The sequence below is a fragment of the Pinus tabuliformis genome, chromosome 5_2 (assembly GCF_031772625.1).
Source record: "Pinus tabuliformis cultivar Carrire ecotype Pingquan chromosome 5_2, CPIR1, whole genome shotgun sequence".
NCBI classification, from domain to species: domain Eukaryota; kingdom Viridiplantae; phylum Streptophyta; class Pinopsida; order Pinales; family Pinaceae; genus Pinus; species Pinus tabuliformis.
Window position 1 is genome coordinate 816666951 of NC_142306.1, and position 25477 is coordinate 816692427.

At 35.6% G+C, this 25477-nt stretch overlaps 1 protein-coding gene across 6 annotated transcripts in view; it reads left to right on the top strand.

Annotated features, from left to right (window-relative positions):
* LOC149161807 (sodium/calcium exchanger NCL2-like) overlaps positions 1-19040 on the top strand; it is a 227013-nt gene extending 207973 nt beyond the window's left edge. For all 6 annotated transcript variants that reach the window (XM_089437051.1, XM_089437048.1, XM_089437053.1 and 3 more), the window contains exon 7: positions 18408-19040. In XM_089437051.1, the coding sequence (XP_089293177.1) occupies positions 18408-18656 (249 nt within the window). In that variant the 3' untranslated portion in view covers positions 18657-19040. The remainder of the gene's footprint in view (positions 1-18407) is intronic.
* The last annotated feature ends 6437 nt before the right edge of the window (positions 19041-25477 follow it).

Below are 25477 nucleotides of genomic sequence, written 5' to 3' on the forward strand. Positions count from 1 at the left end.
TTTTGCATAGGTCGCTCCTGCATATCCCTGCTCCCTCGCCTCCTCGTCCCGGAAACTTGGTGGAACATTGGAAATCCATTTGCTTGAAGTACTCAATCAAAAATCATTGGAAGCATAAGTGAAACTAAGTTAATATTTCTTGAATGAGCATGTGAAAACAAATGTACTTTAAAAATAAAACTAAGTACTTGAACAAAGATTACATCAATGGAATATCAGTTTAGTAGATTATCTACTCTTAAATCAAATGTTAATGCCAACAATATATTCTAAAACAACAGCCCTGTAACCATGCAATATTCAGATTTTTCTTTGTATAACAACATAAACTTTTAAATGACAAACTGATAACTACAATTCAAAAAATTTCCGAGTTTAATTATTTCAGATCTACTGATGTTTTTGATCTAAAAAATCATAAATAAATTACTGAACAACAGTGAAACAATGTTAAGAAATTTGTCAATTAGCACGCAAAAGGTTACTGAAGATAATTTATCTCTGCAATGTATAGCAATAGAAGATGTAAATTAAAGTTGCAGCTATACTCCAGCTAATTTCAAATTTGTGCCAATATCAGCCTTGCTTTCAAAATGAAATGAGTAAATGTTAGAGGGCGTGCACCAGTCAACCTTTAGGGGCTTCAAAACACTTGAAGATATGCTGCCCGAATAATTGAAAATCCTCAACTCAAAATTTTTTTGTGAAAAACTTTTTGTTAAAAATTTGTTAAATATTTTTAGGGAAATTATGGAGAAAATTTAGTGATGAAGGAGGGTGAAGAAAGGGAGGCTGAAAGGGGAATGATGCAGGGCAAGAGTGAGATGGGGGAGACCGAGAATGAAGCAAGGGAGATCAATAGGAGGTGAGGGAGGTCGAAGAGAAATGGAGGCCGTGAATGAGGGGAGGCCATAAGTAGGTGGAGGGATAAGGAAAGAGGAGGCGGAAGTGAGGGCTGAGAGCAAGGGGAGATAAGGAGTGAGGGCTGAGAAAGAGGTCCGAGGAGCAGGCCGAGGGGGAGGATGGAGGATGCCATGGAGCAAGGGGGCTGAGAGCAAAGAGGAAGGTCGAGAATGGAAAGGGGATGTCAAAAATGGAAGGGAGCCCAAGAAGGAGGCTAGAGATGGCCCATGTAGGGCCTCAAGGCCCTAAAAAATTTGCCCACGATCTTCTTGTATTTTCTTTTAACTTGTAAACAAAATGGGGATGCCCTCCGGGGTTTAGATTTGTCTCTAGAATCCAGAAGGTTTGCTTGCAATCTTCAAGTCTGTTCCTGCACAAACAAAAGATAGAAAACCCCAAAACATGTATATACAAAAATATGAAATACCCAAAACCCTAGTGAATTAGAAAATTAGTTTTTACAAATATACAATAAAATTCTATAGATCTAGCATATTTGCAGATCAAAGCCATCTATTAGCCAAGTCTAAACAATTTTGCACAAGTTTGCAAATAAACTAGAAATTTTTAAAGAGGCACAAGCCCAAGAATAACTCTGCAAATAAAATATTTTGTAAGATAACTTCATAAATTAAAATCAGTGGGCTCTTTAGATTCTGTAAACTAAGAGTCAGTTGGTCTAGCTTAGGACTTCCCCAAATGCCCAAATCCTGAATGATAATTTCCGCACACTTAGATCTGATTGTTAGATTAATAGAGATTCAAAAATGATCATAAATCATCAAGAAATAAAGATACTTGCTACTTCTATCAAATAAAAATGATATTTTAAAAACCTAGAAATTTGTGCAAGATCCCTGTAAACAAATCAATTTTCAAAGGCTATTATCCAACAAATACAAATAAAAACGACATAGTATTAAGAACAATATTACCATGTAAGTTTGAAAGAGGAACATCGCAATCTAAAACCTCAAAGTTTTAGCATTTTATTAACCAGAAAAAAGTTACGAAAGCTTTCTTAGAGCAAGTACACTATTCAGAAATCGAGATCCAAATAATGGAGAGAGACCTCTAATTTATAGATAAATACTCCAACGTCGAGTTGGCTTGGTCCCCATCAAAGTAATCTCAATCGTTGATGAAGATCAAATGACCTTTTAATCATCAACATTGAAATAAAGTTATTTTTTGAGGAAATTCGAATTTCACTTTTAATTTCCTTTTAATTAATCCAAAAATGATTATTTTGAGTTAATTGCCTCAAAAATTTGACTTTGACTTAATTACTATGGTTCAAGGGTCTAAAATATCTTGAAATTTTCAATATTCCCTTTGCTCAGGACCTAAAAAAATTTAAAACTTTAAAACCCACGAATTTTAAATGTTAGAGAGATTAATTTTCCGTAGGACCCGAATTAATTAAATTTCCGCCTATAGCATTTTAATTTATTTTAGCCACAAAATTTAATTAATTGACTCATGAGGAGATTATACCGTTTAATACTTTAGCATTAAAGCTAAAATTATTATTTACATGAAATATTACATTTTTAAGCCATTAAGGGGGAATACCTGTTCGTTATAGACCCTCAATAATTACCCATTTTTGCGACACAAAATGTGATTTAGGAGACTAAGTGACTTGTAATAAAATAAATTAACCAAATAGTTAGAACTATTCCCAAATCACTTTTACAGAGACTCAATAAATAATACTAGAACTCCTTTATAATCCTGACGACAAAATCCACTCTAGCTTTGGGGTGAGGCTAGAGAGAAAAACTTTGTCAATCTTCGTGTTTAGAAACACACATCAATTGGTGAGACTAAAACCTCTTAGGATAAAAATCATCATCAAAAAAATAAATTTACCTAGTTTGTTACATACATTTGTCTTGGATCATTTACATTACAAAATGCATAATGGGTTTACAAAAATCCAGTGTACATATCATTGATAATGATGAATTTGTGGATCATCTGAGTGCTTAGACATGATGGAAATCCATGCGCGAAAAAATGTACAACTATGGGGTAGTTGACATGGAGTGGTCAACATCTGGCTTTACTTGGGGACATGTTGCTTCATTGAAGGAATGTGAGAATCCAGAATCTACACCCAAAGAAAACACAAAATGACATAAGTAGTGTCCTATCCAAATATAATCCAAAATCATCATAAAACATTAAGCACATAAGAATTGAAGCTCTTCATTTATTAACTATTCTACTAACATGAAAATATAAATTTAATCTAACTTCAAAGTGAAAATGTTGAGATAATAGGGTATAAGGTTAGAGATACAATACAAAGGATGCCTTGTGGCATCAGATGTATTCAATATAGTGCATACTGAGCTTTTTCCTGCTTTTAGGCAAATCTGTGGGTTGTTTTTCAGATGTGCCATGTCCAATCCTGCATACAGTAGGGCTTTGTCTTATCTGAAAATCGAGCTGCTCGCGGCCATCAGATGCATCAAACTGCTTACTCATTCTTTTTATTTTTTCGCTTCAGGCTTTTCTTTGTGGCAGGTTGTATCGCTGATAATGTGGAACATTTTGCTTGAGAATTTTCAGATAAAGTATTTAAGATATTTGTGACATGCCTCTCTTCATTCTGGATCTGTTTTATGATAAATGATGGATTAGTTTCACAAGTGTTATGAGTTATAACTTGATCCTTTTCAATTTCTTCTCTGATCATGTCATCCGCAGTTAAATCTTCGTTAATGGGGCCAACCACTCTCTCAAGATATTCACAACAAGACGGAACCTGCTTTAATGGCTTGGGAGAGTTATGACCTATTGAAAGCTTCCTCATTTTCTGCCATCTATCATCTGGATCATACTGAAACTTTTGTACTTTTGATTTCCTTTCTTCCAACCTCTTATGTATGAAACTTATTTCTCTGGCATGCCTTACTATTAATTTCACTTGATTGAGCTCAGTTTTCACGAATCTGTCTTGCAGAGTGACATGGTTGGCCTCCACAATTTTCATTTCTGAGTGTGCTTTGCTTCCATTGCAATCATATGATTCTAAATAATGAACATCTGATTAGAATGATTAACTTCCATTATCTTTAATCTGTTTTCGATGGTATCCATTTCTTCCATATTTATAACACATGGTGCTTGTTTTTTCTCTATGGCCAATAATATATTCTGAAGAGATATTTGACCAACTTCCATGTCCTTTATAATTTTATCATTCTTTGCTTTCATGCCCATGAAGCAATTTTGCATATAGTTTACCTCTTTCTTATGATTTGCTTGCATGGTAGCTAACTGATTGTTGTGATCAAATTCCATGATGGCCATTTCTTCCTCATGTCTTTCTTCCATGGCAGTCATTTGATTGGAGTGATTGAATTCCATGATTGTTATCTTTTCCTCTAAGGCTAATAACTTGTTTTGTATAGAATCAATCTCCTTGGCATGATCAACTATTAATCTTGCTTGGTTAAGTTTGATATATTTAATAAGTTGAGCCTGATTAATCTCTGTATTCTTGATTGCTTGAGCTTGATTTAACTGTATGTCTTTAACCATCTGAATCAATTCCTTAACAAGATGCTTATCGTTGTCAACACTGATTTGACAACTTGTTTCTGCTTCTCCACTATCATAGATTTGTCTTTCAATAGTACAAGTGGATTCATCATGAGAATTATCTTGAAACCTTTTGTTGATAGTTGAGTTCTTTACAAGATCTCTTTCACTCTTTTGCATAGTACTAGGGGCACAAGGCGAGTCACCTTGTTTCATATATCTATCCTTAAAAGCATTACTGATGTTTTATAAAGAAGCGAAAGAATCCTCAGGACAATTATGAAACCAATCCATAGCATCACCTTCTAAGGAAAAGGCAAAGAGACGTATCTTGACATCTTCATGATTATATTGTGAAAGAAGACAATATCTGATTATTATATGAGTAACCTTGCAGAGATGCTCTCCAACAGTTGCTAAATCACCACCCGAGAACTAAGGCAATTTATGAAAGGCCTCTTTCAGCGTATCATGAAGAGTATCATCCATGATGATTTGCTTAAAGGGGAGAAGGGAACAACCAAATGGATGCTAGAGAGATAGATCTTTGCTTAAGAAAATAAAAAAGATCCACAAGAAGCGAGCTTCTAGCACAAATTCTTGAAAGAAATGGAGTCGTCACTTGAGCATGAATCTAACTTTTAGATTCCAAAGGCAGAAATTGAAAGGTCAGTTGAGAGAAGTAGATGGATATCAGGGATGGCTTTTTGTCTGGGAGTAAATGGATGAATAAGTGGAGTCGCTACCAAAACAAGAAATCAACCGAAATGTCCAGGTGCTAAAGGCGCAGATGAAAGGATTAGTGAGATGACGAAAGATGCGGTGATGAAAAGATGAAGAGATGAAATGGCACTAAAAAGTGTGGCGTTGATGGGAAAAAAATGATAAGAGATTGAAAAAATGAATGAGATGAATGTCGTAAAGCCAAGGTCCAATAAATTGGTTCCTAACAACACTACCAAGAAATGTTGGTGTTGCTGGCTTGAATGAAAGAGAGAAAGATGAAAAGAAAAAAGGAAAAAATGATGTCGTGAATCTGGCAACAAGATAAACTTGATGCCTCAGTAACAAAAAAAAAATTGTTGTGCCACTTTGATAGGCTAGTGAATGGCAAAAAAGATTAGAAGATTAGAAAAATGTCATGAGGACCAAGGACAAAAAACTCTCTCTTCGACAATGACGCCAAAAAATGTTGTCACGCAATCTGGCAACAAGATAAACTCGATGCCTTGGTAACAACAAAAAAATGTTGTGCCACTTTGACAGGCTAATGAATGGCGAAAAAGATTAGAAGATTAAAAAAATGTTGTGAGGACCACAGACAAAAAACTCTATCCTCGACAAGGGCGCAAAAAATGTTGTTGCACAAAATGTCTAGGCACCACGACGACTCTGATCGGGGGCTGTCACACTGATCCCCAATCACTCCATTTGAGTTGTCTCCCAATAGTAGATTAAGGAAGGTAGATACTATGGAAATGGAAAGAGGAAAGATTAGTTGTTAACCAACCTATTTGGGAGACACAATTAAGCAACCAATACATGTTTAAATTACGCAAGATTTTAAAGGATTCAATTTAATTTGAGGAAAATGATACCAGTGCCTTGTGGGGTCAACTATCTTGCGAAGTAAATAAAGTCTAAGTATAGGATGGGAAACTACTATTGAATTATTTGATTGTCTTATATGCAGATGCAAAACTTAAAGCTATGTGAAATGCAGGGACTTGGTTAATTTTAGTTCTAAGGGCCTAAAATAAGAATTATTCTTAGTTATTTTGTGAGTGTTGTTTAACTTACGGGTCAAAAAACAATCGTGATGTGAAAACAAGTACCTATCCTAACAATGTAAAATGTAAAATCTGCACAAGTAATTACTGAAATGTAAAATGCTAAAAACAAAACACTTTAAATTCAAAAATCCATTTGCATGAAGTACTCAATCAAAGATCATTGGATGCATAAGTGAAACTAAGTTAATATTTCTTGAATGAGCATGTGAAAACAAATTTACTTAAGAAATAAAACTAAGTACTTAAACTCAGATTACATCAATGAAATATCAGTCTCGTAATTTGCTCTTAAATCAAATGTTAATGCCAACAACATATTCTAAAACAACAGTCCTGTAACCATACAATATTCAGATTGTTCTATGTATAACAGCAGAAAATTTTAAATGAAAAACTGATAATTACAATTTAGAAAATTTTCGAATTTAATTATTTTTGATCTACTAATGTATTTGATCTAAAAACTCAAAAATAAATTATTGAACAACAGTGAAACAATGTTAAATTTTTTTTCAATTAGCATGCGAAAATTTACTGAAGATAATTTCTTTCTTTGCAATGTACAACAGTAGAAGATGTAAATTAAATTTGCTACTATACTCCAGCTAATTTCAAATCTATGCTAGTATTAGTCTTGCCTTCAAAATGAAACAAGGAAAGGTTAGAGGGTGTGCACCAGTCAACCCTTAACTGCTTGAAAACACTTGAAGATATGTTGCCTAAATCATTGAAAAGCCTCAATTCAAAAATTTGTTGTGAAAATCTTTTTGGTAAAAAATTTCTTAAATTTTTTAGGGAAATTTATGGAGAAAATTTAGTGAGGAAGGAGGGTGAATAAAGGGAGGCTGAAAGGGGAATGATGGAGGCCGTAAAGAGGTGGAGGGAAAGAGGAGGCTGAAGTGAGGGTCGAGAAGGAAGTAGGCCGAGAGTAGGGTGAGATAAGGAGTGAGGGTCGAGGAGCATGTCGAGTGGGAGAAGAGGGAGGATGGAGGATGTCGTGGAGCAAGGAGGGAGGACGAGAATGGAAAGGGTAGGCCGAAAATGGAAGGGGAGCCGAGAAGGAGGTTGGAGAAGGGCTAGCGCAGGGCCTTAAGGCCCTAAACATTTGCCCATAAAGTTTTTGTATTTTCTCTTTACCCTGCAAAGAAAATGGGTATGCCCTCCGAGGTCTAGATTCGTCTCCAGAATCCACAAAGTTTGCCTGCAATCTTCATGTTTGTTATTGCACAAACAAAAGATAGCAAAACCCAAAACATGTATATACAAAAATATGATATACTCAAAACCCCAATGAATTAGAAATTTAATATTTACAATTATACAACAATATTCTACAAATCTAGTAGATCTGCAGGTTCAAACCCTCTATTAGCCAGATCTAAACAATTTTGCACAAGTTGTAAATAAATTGGAAATTTTTAAGAGGCAGAAGCCTAAGAATAACCCTACAAATAAAATATTTTGTAAGATAACTTCAGAAATTAAAATCAGTGGGCACTTTAGAATCTATACACTAAGAGTCAGTTGGTCCTGCTAAGGACTTCTCCAAATGCCCAAATCTTGAATGATAACTTCTTCACACTTAGATCTGATTGTTAGATTAATATAGATTAAAAAATGATCGTAAAATCATCAAGAAATAGATATACTTGCTACTTCTATAAAATAAAACTGATATTTTAAAAACCTAGAAATTTGTACAAGATACCTGTATACAGATCAATCCTCAAAGGGCTATTATCTAGCAAATAAAAACGATGTATTAAGAACAATATCACTACACAAGTCTGAAAGAGGAACACCATGGTCTGAAACCCCAAAGCCTTTGCGTTTTATTAACCAAAAAAAAGTTACAAGAGTTTTCTTAGAGCAAGTACATGATTAAGAAATCGGGATCCAAATAATGGAGAGAGACCTCTAATTTATAGATAAATTCTCCAACGACTGGCTGGTTTGATCCCCGTCAAAGCAATCTCAACAACTGATGAAGATCAAATGATCTTTTAATTATCAACGATAAAATAAAGTTACTTTTTGAGGAAATTGGAATTTCACTTTTAATTTACTTTTAATTAATTCCAAAATGATTATTTTGAGTTAATTGCCCCAAAAATTTGACTTTGACCTAACTACTATGGCCTAAAGGTAAAAAATATCTTGAAATTTTCAATATTCCCTTGGCCTGAGACCTCCAAAAATCAAAAAGTTTAAAATCCACGTATTTTAAATGTTGGAGAATTTAATTTTTCCTATGACTTAAATTAATTGAATTTCCGACTTTAGCATTTTAATTTATTTTAGCCAAAAAATTTAATTAATTGACTCATGACGGGATTATTAATTTTTCCAACCCTTTAATACTTTAGCATTAAAGCCAAAATATTATTGACATAAAATATTACATTTCTAACCCATGAAGGGGGAACAATTGTTCGTTATAGACCCTCAATAATTACCCATTTCTGTGACACAAAATATGATCTAGTAGACTAAGGGACTTGTAATAAAATAATTTAACCAAATAGTTAGAATTATTTCCAAATCACTTCTACAGAGACTCGATAAATAACAGTATGACTCCTTTAAAATCCTAATGACAAAATACACACTATCTTTCGGGTGAGGCTGTTGAAGAAAGTGTAACTAGGTTTGGTATTTAGAAATGTAATTTTGATCTTTGTACTTGTCAAGAAAAAGAAATATTGTTTTTGTAAATTATAAGAATGAGTTTCTTGCTCATTCCATAGGTCTAGGAAAGTCAAAGAGTCACAGACATGTGAAGATCTCTTCTTGAGCATATGTGTAATGTATATGAGTCAACCTAGTGTCTAGAACAAGCTTCCAAGACAAGCACTATCCTCTTGAAGAAGGAAGCAAGCAAAACAGTCATGTCGGTCTGCAAAAATGAATTAAATAGCTAAAATAAGTCATGTCGGCTCACATATAAAGACACACTTCTTCGTTTGTTCATGTCAGCTTAATATGGAGGGAAAACCACTATATATACCCTATCGAGGTCACCACAAAAAGGACAATTCGGATACATCTGAATTTCAGATGGTGCAGGAATCATGGTCAACCACAAGAGTACAAAACTCGGATTTGTCTAAAATTTCAGAGGTCTGTCACAAGGTACAAGAATTTCGGATGGTAGTTACAGGAAGGGTTTTAAATTTTCGTATGCCATAGTAAGGTAATGATGTAGTATGTGTATTTTCCAAATGAGTAGCACAGTTACTGTCTTGGCACAATTGCAATGGAGTGGTGTAGTAAGTCAAGGGTCATGGTCTTGATGTTCATCAATTGGAATCTCTGTAAGAAGAATTATGTACGGGTTTTCCTCTCCAAGAGGGATAGGTTTTGATCCTTGCAGCTTGCCAACATCTTGTGTTCTCGTCTCTTTGTTTTGGTAGCTATTTGATGAACTAAAGAAACCACACTCTAATAATAATAACTGAAGATTGGAATAAGAAGAAAAATTGAAAACACCTCACAAATAGTTATTAAGCTAAGAAGAATCACATTAATCCTACTTGCCCTAGATTCTTCAACATGGTATCAAAGTTATGGTTACAGTCAAAGGAAGGGAAAAAAGAGACATTTCAAGAATCAAGCTTCTAGTAGGACATCAAAGCAAGTTGAAGGAATTGAAATATCAATCTACTACAACAGTCTACAATAGCAAAGGTTTTTGTCTATGCAATCTAAAAGACAGTCTACAACAAAAAAAGCTTTTATGCTCACAAAAGGCCACCAAGACCCTCATAAAGGTTGTCTACAAAGCAATACCTCATCTTGGAATAGGTTGACACCACAAAAGCACTGCTGATCTACACTATAAAAGAAGGCACATTGAAGGCAAGAAGGCACTGTCACCTCCAAGGTTATGAAATCAAGCAATGATCATCTCCTTGCCCTAGAAGAAGACCATTCGAGGAAGCAACAAATCATCAAAAGGGAACAACCTTTTCTATTAAGGAAAGTCTTTCTCACTTGAAAGAATCATCCAGCATAAACCCTCATACATCTTCTTCAACCATCATCAACATGATCAAAGTGAAGATTCCATCTTCACATGACAAGTAAGTATATTTTTAATTTATAAATTTGGTTAAATGACTTAATGAATTGCAAGGACATCTATAAGTTGATGGGTCATCAATATTCCTTGCATGAAGAAGGAGGATAGTGATAGTCCTATAAGAAGCATAAGTCATTAAACATATCAAAAGGTCTCCTTTGAATTTATGGAAAGGGATGCTTATGAAAGATCCCCTCACATAGCAATATTGGAGACATCAAAGTGATGTAGATGATAAGCTCATTCTCTAAAGATGCAATGAAGAAGGTCTCATGAAATCTGATCTACATGAAAGTAAAGGGTATCAAAGGATGTACGATATCTTCCATCTACAAGAACTAGAAACGAAGATAACCATAATGCACTAACACATATAATCAAGGTAACAAATATCCATGGGATAAGAAGGTTAAATCATTTGACAACTTATGTTCTCTATGCTAAATAGAGAAAGACAAGTCGATGGCAAAAGTATTGAAGGGTAAAGGACTAAATCACGTGCAGAGAGAAAAGGGAATTTTGTTCCTCAAGCAGGGTAGAATCGGTATAGCTAAAATCATGGAAGCTCATATCAACAGATAGGTGGAGGAAGCTAAAGAAAAGGGCCAAGGAAAGAGGGAGTAAAAGATCTCTATGATGTGGATAGTATCCCTTACAAAAGGGTCTTATCTTAAGCTTCTGTTATAAGATATGAAAATGATGATAAGATGCATCGTAGCATCATGGAAGCATCAGAAACAAGAGCTCGTGACATCACCATGGGAATCATGAAGGACAAAATCCACAACAGACAAAACATAAAGGATATAGCTCTTGGGAACCTCAGTGAACATTAAGGAATGGAAGAAGTCATCTAGGACAAGGCTCATCATACATAAAGTTAAAAAGGAAACATTTGCCAATTAGGGATATACAATTTCCTAAAAAATTCTCTGATGGAATCCTCATTTTCACTAGTCTAGAGAGGAAGAAAGTGTTTCAACAGGAACTCCAACTTAAGGAATCCATGAGATGATGATGTGATGACATGAAGTAGATCAAGGGATTGAAGATCTCTTGAATCAAGGAAGCTGCTGGAAGAAGCCTCGATAACCTAAAGGAAAAATAAGGAATGTATGCTTGTGTTTAAAATTATAATGTCATGTCATATGGTTGCAGGTAACATGGATCACTACTTCTATCTTGAGAAGCATGATCAAGAGAAAAAGGATCTCCTCCTCTGAAAGGATGCAAGAAGGCATAAGGCGCACTAGATGAAATCAACATAATATGTCCTCATACGAAGTATGAGGTGGTTGAACACAATTAAGAAACTCTGATTAAAAGCTACTGGGAATGGAATGTGTCAGGAAGGAAGAGGTCGTAAGACATGCAACCATGATGAAGACAATCAACATCCAAATGACCAAGAAAATTTGGCTAGGAAATCTCCCGGAAAGATATGAAGACTCTAGTGAATGTCTGAAAAAGATGAAGACCCTTGACAATGGATATCTTTGGGAGATGTGTCAACATGAATGCAGGATGTTGATACCTACAGAAAGATGTCATGATAAAAGGTAGATTTGATTTAATGATATGTTTGATTTCTTGAATAATATTTGGATGAGTTCATGCAGGGCTATTGGAGTTGTAAGTACAAGTATAACTAGCATTCATATGGTGGATGGAAGAAGCATGATGAAGAAGTAGCTATATGATGAAGGTTCCAGATATGAAGAAGGCCACTTTCCATGAAGAAAGAAATGACATGATGAACAAAGGAGGAAAGTGATCGATGGTCATTGCCCTACAAGGAAGAAGCACAACTGAATTTCATGGCATCAAGGAGAGAAATTGATCAAGCAGCTGAAGAACCCAAGAAGAAGAAGTTGTTGATGTATAGAAGAATCCTTAGCTAAGAGGGAGCTTTGACAGGGCCCTAATCAAGAGGGAGCTTGGATTAGATCACCCCTGATTAAAAAGGGAGTGATAGTTGTGTTCTTCTATCTCATGTGTCATGCACTAGACCAGGACTAACAACCGTAAGTCTAGGTGAAGGCCATGAATGGAAATGTAGACACATGATAGACACAACATTCTTGTCTTCACTTTGGAAGAAAGAATGGAGGATTGGGTAATCATTTGGCATCCGATGCTCTTTGAGGATGTGTATGGCATCCAAGACAAGTGTAGGCAAGAAGACCAATATTCTTTGAGGGTTGGGAACCCAAGATAAGAATAGTCTTAGAAGGCCATACTCAGTGAACACCTGGGTGGGTATGTAGCTTGAGAGACAATGATGAAGGTGTCTATAGTCACTGGTCTTGTCAACATTGTGCTCTGATCTGATGAGAGATAGATCTGTCAATCAAGGCCTTGCTGTGGAAACAATTTTGGTTACTATGATGCTATAACAGATGGGTTACCAATCCGATTTTTCTTATGAGAATTTATTCAAATTGAAAATGACCAAGTACCATTATAAATACCTCCCTAGTTAAGAGGGAATGCTGAAGAAAGTGTAACTAGGTTCGGTATTTACAAATGTAATTTTGATATTTGTACTTGTCAAGAAAAAGAAATATTATTTTTTGTAAATTAGAAAAATGAGTTTCTTGTTCATTCCATAGGTCTAGGAAAGTCAAAGAGTCAAAAACATATGTAAGGAGATCTTCTTAAGCGTATATGTAATGTATATGAGTCAACCTAGTGTCTAGAACAACCCTCCAAGACAAGCACAATCCTCTTGAAGAAGGCAACAAGCAAAATAATCATGTCGGCCTGCAAAAATGAATTAGATAGCTAAAAGAAGTCATGTCTGCTCACATATAAAGACACACCTCTTCGTTGGTTCATGTCAGCATAATATGGAGGGCAAACCACTATATATACCCCACTATGGTCACCACAGAAAAGACAACTTGGATAGTTTGAAATTTCAGATGGTAATGGTGCAGGAATCTTTGTAAACCACAGGAGTATAGAACTCGGATTTGTCAAAAATTTCGGAGGTTTGTCACAAGGTACATGAATTTCGGATGGCAGTTACAGGAAGGGTTTTTGTATGCCACAGTAAGGTAATGATGCAGTATGTGTATTTTTCGGATGAGTAGCACAATTACAGTCTTGGAACAATTGCGATGGAGAGGATCACAATGATCGCACAACAACACACAATCTCGGCACATTGGTGATAATACCCTCTCAACATGTTTATAGTCACGGTCTCGGGATGATTATAATGATAAGGATCTCGGTGTATTCTTTGTCTCAACATACTAGACAAATGCAACATATCTATGATGATGAAACGTGGAGAGAAAAATCACAATCATGATCTCGGTATATCTCAGTGACTTACCATACCTTGGCATATAGATATAATCATGATCTTGATGAAGACACAATTACAAGGAGAAGATCTCAGTGAAGATGTAACAATGATGCAACAGTGATAATCTCGTTGTTACAATGAAATCTTAGTAAAAGTGCAACTATTTTGTCAATGAAGGTGCAGCAAGGTGTCAAGATCTCAGTAATGCAATAATGATGACTTCAGTGAAGCAATAGTAATGAAGATGATGTCAGAAGTGACAAAGAAGAGGATTGGTGTCTTGGTCTTGGAGTGGCATAGTAAGTCAAGGGTCATGGTCTTGGTGTTTGTCAATTGGAATCTCTATAGGAAGAATTATGTGCAGGTTTTCCTCTCCAAGAGGGAGAGGTTTTGGCCCTGGCAGAATGCCAACATCTTGTGTTCATGTCTCTTTGTTTTGGTAGCTATTTGATGAACTAAAGAAGACACACTCTAATAATAATAAGTGAAGATTGGAATATGAAAACACCTCACAAATAGTTATTAAGCTAAGAAGAATCACATTAATTCTACTTGCCCTAGATTCTTCAACAGAGGCTAAAGGGAAAAACCCTGCCGATCATCTATGTTTAGAAACACACATGAGTTGGTGAGACTAAAAACCTCCTAGGATAGAAATCATCGTCAGAAAAATTAATTTACCTAGGTTACATACATTTGTCTTACTAGGATCATTTACATTAGAAAATGCAGAATGAGTTTACAAAACTCCAGTGTACATATAGCTGATAATGATGAATCTATGGATCATCTGAGTGCTCAGACATGATGGAAATCTATGTGCGAAAAAATGTACAACTATGGGGTAGTTGACATGGATTGGTCAACAAAGTCCATCTCTAGCTAGCAATTAAGGCAACGACAGATTGAATAGTAGTATATCGAGCCGCAAGTGCAAAATTTGCATCATAATCTATTGCCTCTTTTTGAGAGAGACCTCTAGCTACAAATCTAGCCTTATATTTTTCAATAATACCATATGCACCATGTTTAATCTTAAACAACCGTTTGGAAGTGACAACAAATTTACCTTGAGGTCTAGGAACCACTTCCCAGAGAACATTCTGGATGATGGACTCGTATTCTTTAATCATGGCATCGTTCCAGACTTGTTCTTTTGCAACTTCTTTAAAGGTGCAAGGTTCTGCCTGAATGATGTTGCTCATGGCAGAAACATACCCTTGAAACCGACTTGGCTTCTTACTTTATCTGAACGTTCCTCTTGGGGCAACATGTTGTTCAACATCTTGCAATGTATCTCGCAGCCATAGTGGCCTCATTCTAGTAGGAGGATCATGTGGTGGAGGATCTAGAGGATCCATGGAACCCATGGGATTATCAAGAAGCTTGTTCTCAGGTTCTGGTTTAGACTCAAATGCAAACTCTTTTTCATTAACAACTTGTCTTTCAACGATGGCAAGAGGAGGAGAGTCTCTTTCTTTTCTAAGAGCTGCATCTTTATCAAATGTTACATTACCACTAAACTCTATAGTTGTTTGATCAGGTACATAAATTTTAAAATCTTTTGAATTATCATAGCCAAAAGATGACAATATTCCTTTTTATCACCATACTTATTGTTTGAAAGCTTCAATGATCTGCTCCAAATTTGCAAAGGAGTTTGCGACTTGTTATGTAAACCAACCTAGAGCATCTTCTTCCAATGATAAAACAAAGAGCCTCATTTTAACATCTTCATAGTTGGCAGTGTTGCACCACTTGCTTATACAAAGATTAAAATTCCTTATGTGCATTTTTGCGCTTATTGCATTGTTGCCCTAACAGAATGGTACTTCTCTATAGCGTTATCAGGAATGTTATGAGGGTATCCATTTATGTTAGAAAAGTCACAAGGAGCAAACAAATCATCCATATCTTCTACTTAACTATTATTAGCTTAAAAAAGTAAATGGATATTAGAAAATGATTCTTGTCCAAGATTAGCAAGAAGTCTACAAGAAAAGAGTTTTTTAATTTCCTTCTATAAACCTTTTTAGGTTCAGGAGTGAGACTAAGCAAACTACTTGTGTTTCTTCTAGTAGAATATCTTGTAGTATTGAGAGAGTGGAGTCACCACTTGGACACAAATCAACTTCTAATGACCAACCATGCATAAAACAAGCAAAAAATAAAGTTAAACAACAAGTCGTATTTTGGGCTTAAATAATAAAAAGATTTATCCCCAACAACGACACCAAAATGTTGCCCCATAAATCCATGCTTGGGTTAATGTGGTGAAAATCATTAACTCCACTTGGCGTGGCCTTGGGGGCAAGTTTCAAGTTGAGCAACTATCACTCGAATCTCAACTCCTCTATCTAGGTGAACTCCTAGCGAAGCCAAGGGGGGTGGATCGTGGCATAAAAAACAAGTTTTGATGACATGTCATGTTGACATGGCATGATGATGTGGCAATATCATTCAGAGGAATTGCTGTGGCCGTCATTGTTGAAGGGATGATGTGGAATTTGGATATCTGAAAAACTCATTTTATCAAAAGGGGACTTTTAAGATTTTCTTAGATTTGGATGTTTGTTTTGTTAATAAGCTCTAGTGCTTGAATCTGAAATCTGAAAGATTGGAAAAAGGCACCACGATGGGTAATTAAACATTCCAAATCCATATATTACTTGGAAAGTCATGATGTTCAATTCATTGACTTGGCACACGGTGTTGATGACACGTGGATTGCATGGATGATGACATGTCACAAACTCACAAGACAAATTTTCTAAAGGCCATAACTTTGTCTCTTGAGCTTAGAATTTGATGAATTTTATATTGTTGGAAAGCTCTTGATGAGCAAAAGATTCTGGTGGCCTCAAAAATAAAAGTTTTGAGATGATTAGAGGATTAGGAATTTTTGTATATCCCACCTCCATAAAGTAACCTTGGAGGTTGGGCATGTACACTCTATAGAGGGGGCGGGGTGTGTTACAATGGTTAATCCTAAAGAACTTGCAACTAGTTTGAAAGATTTCAAAGCATTAACTTGTCAAGTGAGTCTAGATGATTACCTGTTTAGGTTGAAATCCAATTTCCCTAGACTTATTTGGAAGGATTGAGAATGGCCTTATGGGATTGATGGACTATGAAACCAAGTAACTCTATGATCACATTTCAACCAACTTGTTCAATGGAAGAGTACCTTAATAAGAGATGGAATATTCAAGATCACAAAACAGGGTAGATCAAGGGGGGTTAAGGCATCTAGAAGTCCCACTCTTCTTTGAGGATGAAATACTTGGTGGTTGGTCCCTCATACTAGTTTAGCATTAAAGGGTCAAATATATTGCTGTGGTATTACAAATGGGTGTTGTGTGCTTTGTCACAACTTGAAAAAGTTAAGCATGTTACGTGAAATTGCAAACTGCTATTAATTTTTTGGCTCCAATTGTGCTATGTACAATATTCTCTTTCTTTTTTTTCTCTTCATTAGAAAGGGTTCATGTTCGGGAACATCTTGATGATCTGACAAGTAAGGAGTATATAGGATGTGTTCATATTAACAAGCATCTTACTTATGGAAATAGGATGTGTTCATATTAACAAGCATCTTTCTTATGGAAACGTCGTTGTTTAGCAATGTCTAATGAAGTGAATACACTAATCAACTTGGGAGAAGTGTGTTCATTTACATCAGATCGATGAAGATGTGGGGATACAGACAAAATGAGTGCCATTTCTATTGACTTGTTCTGTCGTGGATAAGTACCAATGCTCGAATCTCTTTTTTGATAGTGCATTCTTTAAATTCAATAGAATCATTACAATTGGCCTGAGAGGATGGGCACCACAATCAACCCACTTGTGTGTGTAAAATGACCCTTGGAGGGTAATTATAATGACAGGCACTTCCATTCAGCTAAAATTTACCCAAGACTTGCACTTGGTCCCATCAGCTTATTTGTGTCTCGGTTTTGAAATTTGGTGGGGGGCCTGGCATCCCACTATCTTCACTGCTGAACCATGACTCAATTGACATTGCTTTAAATTTTTTGATATCTTATTAGTGATACTTGGTTCAAATTCAACTTGTATTGAATATAGTCTAAATAGGCTGCATGTGAGCCAGTTGGAATTGTGAAGTGTATTGCAATACTCTACGAACCTGATTACCAGGGAATTTTTTGCAGCAGCACAGTTAAGATTGGAGGATTGCATACATTTTTGTTTGGCATTGGATAATAGAGATTCTTGTTTGGTAACTCAAGCTTTCTTTCATTTGTGGCAGAATTCATGCCATATTTCCTTTTTTAAGGTTATGATGGGCTTCGTATCTTTAATTAATGTTTTGGAAGTTAATTTTCTGCTACCCTGGCATACTTTCGTTTTAGTGGAAGAACAATTGCATGAATTTTGTCTTTATTGTGCATTTCCAATTCCTTTCTCAAATAATCTGATGAAATTTGGAAGCTTTAGTAGTTGTTATCTGTATGTATGAATCATCTTTCCATCTTTTCTGTATCTCTGTTTGTCTGATTAACTTGCCATATTTTTTTCTTTTGTGATTAATCATTTAATCATCTTTCCATGCCTCGTTATCTATTTATACTATATAGTGCATCTCCTCATCTCCAATTGTGGGCAAATTCAATTCTACTTACTTTCAATCTCCTAAACAAACAAACAAAGAGGGAGGTTTTTATGTCAAACAGTCTGAAATTAGCTTAACAGAGAGAGAGCATCTGAAGTCATTATCTTTTGTCTTGCATTGCAGATATATGGTGCAGTGACCATGAACAACACGTTATGTTTGGGAGTCTTCTTGGCCATTATTTATTTCCGTGGCTTGGATTGGGACTTCTCAGCTGAGGTGCTAGTAATTGTACTTGTTGTTTTAGTGATGGGCCTTTTAAGCAGCTTTCGTACCACTTTCCCTCTGTGGATGAGTTCGATTGCCTTCATTTTTTATCCCTTAACGTTAGCCATAGTTTACGTCCTAGATTACGTACTAGGATGGTCATAAAGAGAGTACAGATGGTTTTTGCATGTCGTGTCATAGATCAAATTTTGTATACAAGTAGATCAGTTTGTCTTGGGTGTGAAAATGTTTTCTTTTGCAATGGTATTTATGTCAATAAGTGTAATCTTATATGGTTATATGCACAAAGAAGTTGTATGTTCCAAAACAATGAACTCGTTGGATTGAACGTAGTCCACGGAGTTGTACAATCTTACTGAATATTAGCTGTCCACTGGCCCTATCTTGACAGCCTACGTCTATGCAGTAAGCTTTCATTTATTTTATTCCTACCAAATTTTTGGGATGTGTTTCCATACATGATGGCCAGTAACCTATTTGAACTGAATCAATGAAAAGTTTGGAGAAATGAACTGCTGTTACTTTTAATTGTCCAAAGTTATTACTTCCCAAATAAACTTCAACATTATGCTAATGTTTTCTCTGCATGCTACTTATTGTGATAACTGTCAGTAACTTGTGTGGATTCCTTTGCAAGCATTTCACATTTGCGTCAAACATGTAGGTATAGCTTTGTTCGGATATGTTTTTTTTTTTTTTCAGAGAAAAAACATCATAGTTTATATTAAGAGAATATAAAGTTCAGTATACATACAAAAACCTGTAGCCAATGGTTCCAATCTGACAAATGTCCAGACAAAACAAAACCTAAAGAGCTGTTCAGTCCATTTTACCCAAAGGCCAGATACTGGAAAAGAGATCCAGTCGAAACATAGTACTTACAATGACAGATTTTAAAAATTGAAGTCACTGAAACTTATATGAAGAAGCACAGAGATACCATCAATAGATAATAGAATGCCATAAAATCAGCAGTGACCCAGGCTGAAAAGAAAGCACATGAATGGAGACCAGCAGCCCAAAACATCAAGTCAGTTCGAGAGTTCCGAAACCAGGAGCAGAATAGAGTCCAGGGGATCCCTGGATTCTTGAAAGATTCGGGCGTTCCTCCATTTCCATAAGAACCAAACGACCATGACAAACAAGGTACGTCAGGATGAACATTGTTCGCTCCATTTGTGTTCTTTATATTCATCAAAAGTGTGGTGTGCACCATCAATAGAACTATTCTCAACTACAAAATCACAATAAGCATAACTGAAAATGCATTAATTCGCACAAAATACAGCAAATTTGCGGTGATCTGAAAGACCATTTTGCCTATGAAACTAAGTGGTTTAATGTTCGGAAATTAAATCTGATCAATCCTTTTAAGCTCCAATGTGTAGCCATTATTTATTTTTATTGATTTGTTGGCACACCCGTCTGTTAGTATTATTTTGAACGCAGCTGGTCTTTCTTGCACCCATATGGTCGTTATTACTTTTTTACTTTATTACTTTACTGCATCTACATCAGATTATGCTGAATGCGATACTGTTTTCAGATGTGGTTTTGTTGCATCATTGTGGGTTGGCCTTCGTATGTTCATGTGAGTTTCCAGACCATGCAAATAGTGGGGTTGAAGGATGCCTGTCCGGAATAGAGAACACCCCCAAAGTTATCAGGAGATAGTGAGTCAAATCAAGGATGAGTTTCATCATTGTGGGTTGGCCTTCCTATGTTCATATGAGTTTCCAGACCATGCGAATAGTGGGGCTGAAGGATGCGTGTCTGGAATAGAGAACACCCCCAAAGTTATCAGGAGATAGTGAGTCAAATCAAGGATGAGTTTTGCAATTGTAATAAGGCAGAGCATTGATTGAACATTTCATTGCAAGTCCATGAGAAACCTCCACAAACTTATCTACACGATTCACATTTAAACTTTTGGTTATGGTCCATTTATCACACCTAGCCACATCAAATCATTCAAGTAAATCCCAATTGGTATTTCCGTCAATAAGATGATTAAAAGGTCAACGAAACTGTATACACTTATCTAATACTAAGGAAGCGTTGTGGGATATTAATATGAATTCTCTAGCCCAATGTAAAAGCAGGATCAGTGCATAAATTTTAACTAGTCTCATCTAGAGAGTTCCATCCACTCAACCTCACAGAGTACTCAACAATTCTTAAACCAAATTGGAAACCTACAGGAAGAGAGACATCTAGGGTCCTTGAAAAGTAAAGGGACTTGGGGACGGTCCGCTAAAGGTCTTCTAAATTGCTCACGGAATGTGGGAACACTTCCTTAGAAGTCCTTTGATGGAATCCTTGTGCATTTGATTTTTTTCCGAATTTGGGAAGTTCAAAAAACGCCGAAACGGACAGAATGTGGATTTTAATGCTGGGATGGGTTCCTATGCAACATAGCCATCTGTGAAACGTAGCTGTTGTCAGATTCTTCTGCTTGTTGTTGTCTGCTTGTCATTGCTGTTACCAATATTGTTTTCTGATGTATTTTATCATCTAAACATTATTTTTTTTTTCAGAAAGAAAAAGCTGATTTATCATCTAAACATTATATGCAAACGTATATTATGTGTTATTGCCACGAATCCATAACAATGTCGGTATTTTTGAGCCCGAGAACATAATTAAACTGGAAAGAAAAATGCATAAATAAGCAGGAAACTGAATATTGAATTCATACCGACAGAATTTTATGTGGTAAAATTTTGACAATGTGTGGAGGAACATTTCATGAATAAGAGAATGGAATACTTTATTATTCAAGGTGAACAATGACTCTTCAATACAATAGGTTTTCTTGGGCTATTATATTTTAATAGAAAGACACTGGTATGAAATTACATATTATTATATAACGGTTTTGATTAAGATAAAAACACATTTACAAATTTTTTTATTTTGTTTTTATTATTGAGCCGAGAGACTTATTCTAATTGTAAGTTTGTCCGTCCATCCGTTCCCCTTTAAAATAAAAATAAAATTTAAATAGAAAATAATCAGCTATAATAAAAAAAATGTGAGTAAGATGTTTAAATCTTATAATTTGTTTATTAATAAAATATTTTAATACTAATTAATATTGACATATACTTAAATATGTATATATCATGAAAAATTAATTTTTTATGGTGAAAACGTTTATTTTGTCCTATATATTTTATTTAGCATTCAAATATACAATTTAAACAATGAAAAATAACACATTATATTTTGCACGTGAAGAAATTTGTTCCCTCTCGACTCATGTTAGATACGTACTTGGTTAAAGAACAAATTGGAGGAAGATGTAACTCATTGTTTATAGGAATTGAAAAAGAATTTGTGCGCAGAAAAAGACTAGATTTGGATAGAACAAGGAAACAACTCTTCTTGATAGTTTCACATCTCTAGTTCGATATGAGACCACGTGCCATCCGCCCGACTACGAAGGTTCTTGCCTAACCTCTTTGGTGACCTAAAAAAAGCTAATATTCATTTTTTTTTTTATCAATTTGAAATTTATCTCGATAAATTTTGAAATTGGCTTTTGTTACAACAACAAAAAATCCCAATGCATGTATTTTCTTTGAATTTAGTGAAGTCCCAACTTTAGACATTTTAGTCCCTGGAATGGTTTGCAAGTCTTTGCATATCAACCTTAAGCATTTTAAGCTAGTGTTAAGAGTATTTTATGAAGCTAGGACTAATCGCATGGTGGTTATCGCTTGCTGAATGAACGCTTAACTTAAAATGTGAAGGACATCATTAATAGAAAGTAAACAAGTAATTGTGTAATCAAGATAAGGGAAAGGAAGAGAAGGGAAAGGAGTAGTTGTGTAATCAAATTAAAAAGATGTTGAGCAAGATTTCCCATGTGTAATTTGTTATTATTATTATTTTTAATTAATTGAGTTGAATTAAAGTAATTAGAGTTTTTAAGTATGATTATATTTATAGTTAAAATTATAATTTTTGATAGAATTCAACATTTTCATTTTTTAAAGATTTTTTTCTTGTTAATTATGTTTATTGTTTTCTTATTTTGAAAGTGCAAAATGCATTTCTTTGTTGGTGGAGAATGAAAGGATTAGATAAATCGAAGAGCTAATCTTAGTGTTTAGAGATTGTTATAACTCTTAAACATAATAGAATATAGTTCCACATACATCGCAATGTAAGAAACCAAAATATTTCCTTGCAAAACACATATCGTACATATTTGTTCACTTGTTGATCAATCTGTAAGGTCATCTATCATGACCCCAAGAATTTTACTTAAATTTGTTTCCTTCATTGTCTCTAGTTGCATGTCTCTATCTTGCCTTAATTATAGGGGCTTGGCCAACCCATGCTTACAACAACCAAAGTACATCTCTTCACTTTAGGCTACAATATGTTAGATATGCAATCAAATTCAACACAACCAAATTCATTCAACAATGGGCACACATCAAATCACGATGTTGAATCATCTCATCAATACTTTATTATTTAGCCAATATTCTAACAGTTCTTAGCCAACATAATGCATTACAAAGATTATAACATTCATCCAATTAAAGAGATCACATCACAAATGTTTAGTTGAAACCTAAGGTGGATGCCTAGACTTCATTTATATGAAAATATAAATAATGTTACAAGATACAACAAAGGATCATGGGCCTTTTATAGACTACAATTATTCAATGCACAACTACTTATAAGACTTGCCAGCCCAACCCCTAAAGCATATGCATACTGCCTCTCTTGTAGGTCGTAACTCCTTCATTGTTTAATCAGCTAGTGTCTAGTTTGCTCTGCGATGTCAAAGCTCTTAGTCCACCCTCATATGTGTTGAATATGCTAATCCTAGCCCAAATTTATTCTCATGACAATTATATATTCGCCACAATTTATTTACTTAACCAAAAATAAAATAGAATTATTGAAAAACAAAATCATTCATATTTTAATTTCTAGAAATTATATGTAGCGAAAATAAAAATTTAGAGATATCAATCCCATTGAAACAAATAAATACCCACAACAATTCTCCATCATTCATTAATATGGAAAATATGGGTTTTCGACTGACAAAGAATTACCAAGAAAAATACAATTGTTGGAACCTATAACTCGAGCCCCATTGCATGATTTCAACCTCTTGGAAAATGGACCTCTAAAGGTATTCATCCTAGAGAAATTCAACCCAATCAACCTTGTGCCTTCCCTATGAGTTTCCACTGCACCAGAGGAAATTAAGCCTCCAACAAATCAGCTTCTCTGATTCAATTTACCTCCCTTGCTTCAACATCTTGGCCTTACAATCTCCAACAAATCAACCTCTTGGAGATGCTCTCGAATCCTCCTGTGGTCTTCCTCTATGCTTCACTCTCTCGAGCCACTGTGGTCTTCCTTTGAGCTTTAATATCTCAAGCCATTGTCACTAGAGAAAATTACTCTCTTGTTTTTTCTTCACATCTTCCTTGGGCTTCTTTTATAATCTTCATTAAGCCTAAATTCCTAACCCTAATCTTCCTTTCTAGAAGATTTTGCAAATCAATTGTTGAGATCATTTCTAAGTCACTTAAATAATAAAATTATTTATCCTTCGAAAATAACTTAATAGTCCACAATAATTTTATTTTTTTGTCGATCGAAAAAACTTCTTTATATTATCCAAAGATGGTTGATTACATTGTGGTGGCATGCGACTCTCCCTGCTTCACTTCGACTAGATTTTTTAGCAAGAAGAGCCAGACAAAAACATAAGATATATACCTAGTGATTACATATGTCCCATGGACAAAATGGCCAAATATACCAAACAAACAAGCAAAATTACTACACAACCTGCAAATTTCATATTATGGAGGGGGGTTTCGAGCTTGATTACCTAGGTTAGCTCGCTGCCCATGATCTTCATGTATATGGAAATCAATATGGGCCAAGTGTGCTGCCATTTCGTTCATTCGTTCATTGCTGCAATGTTGACTACATCTCATGGAAACTAGTTGTTCCAGGATCTCGGTCTGAATGAATTACACCTCTGTTATGTAAGCCACCATCTCATTTTGATCCTTGTATTTGTTCTCCCATAGAATGTCCAGGTTGGCCTGGATAACTCAGAGTTATTATGCCATTGTCTCCAAAGATGGTAGTTGGATGACATGTCCAGGGATAGAGTTGGGGCGTAGGTGACCTCTCCTTCTCAACAACACCTTCCACCTCATCCTCATTCATGTCCATCCCCTTGTCAACCCATGCGCCCGGATGCCCCCGATGACCACCTGCACAGTGAGGACGTCCCCATTATTGAATCATCACAACTTCCCAATCCCGTCAACCTCTTTGTTGGGACCACACCTTGCTGACAGAGCCTTGATTGATGACCACCTTCAATGGTGGCCATTGAGACCACCCTTCCTTTTTGCTCAACGCCATATCCAGATTGAAGACGCTATTCGTTCGAACATTGGCTAAGGTGGAGCAATACTTGTGCAGTTCCTTCCCAACCCAACAAGTAGTGAGGTGGAAGGCAAAGGCAACAAAGAAGAAAAATATAGACTTGAGCCCAAACACCTACACCTCTCAAGACCTTCATTGGCCACACACAGAACCCACACTACCCAGAGAGGGTCCCAAGAGGAGAGGGAAAGCCACCAAGAGAGATGCTCACTTCAGATTTCTAAACCCACGAGTGACCAACTAGACACCCTCACAAGACTACAAAGAAAAACAAGATGGTAGCTCTAGAGCTCTGTTGTCACAAAGAACACAAAACCAGAGAAAATGAGTTGTTCGACCCACAACCAAAGAAACCAAACATCCAAGATAAAGGTCTAAACAAAAATGGGAGATCGATCATTGCCCAAAAGAACGCTGAGGCGACAGAGAAAATCCACCCCTGCCACAGAGTCATCTTCTCGCAGATTAGAAGCCAACTGAACACATCCAAGACCAGGAGAGAAAACAAGAATCTTATA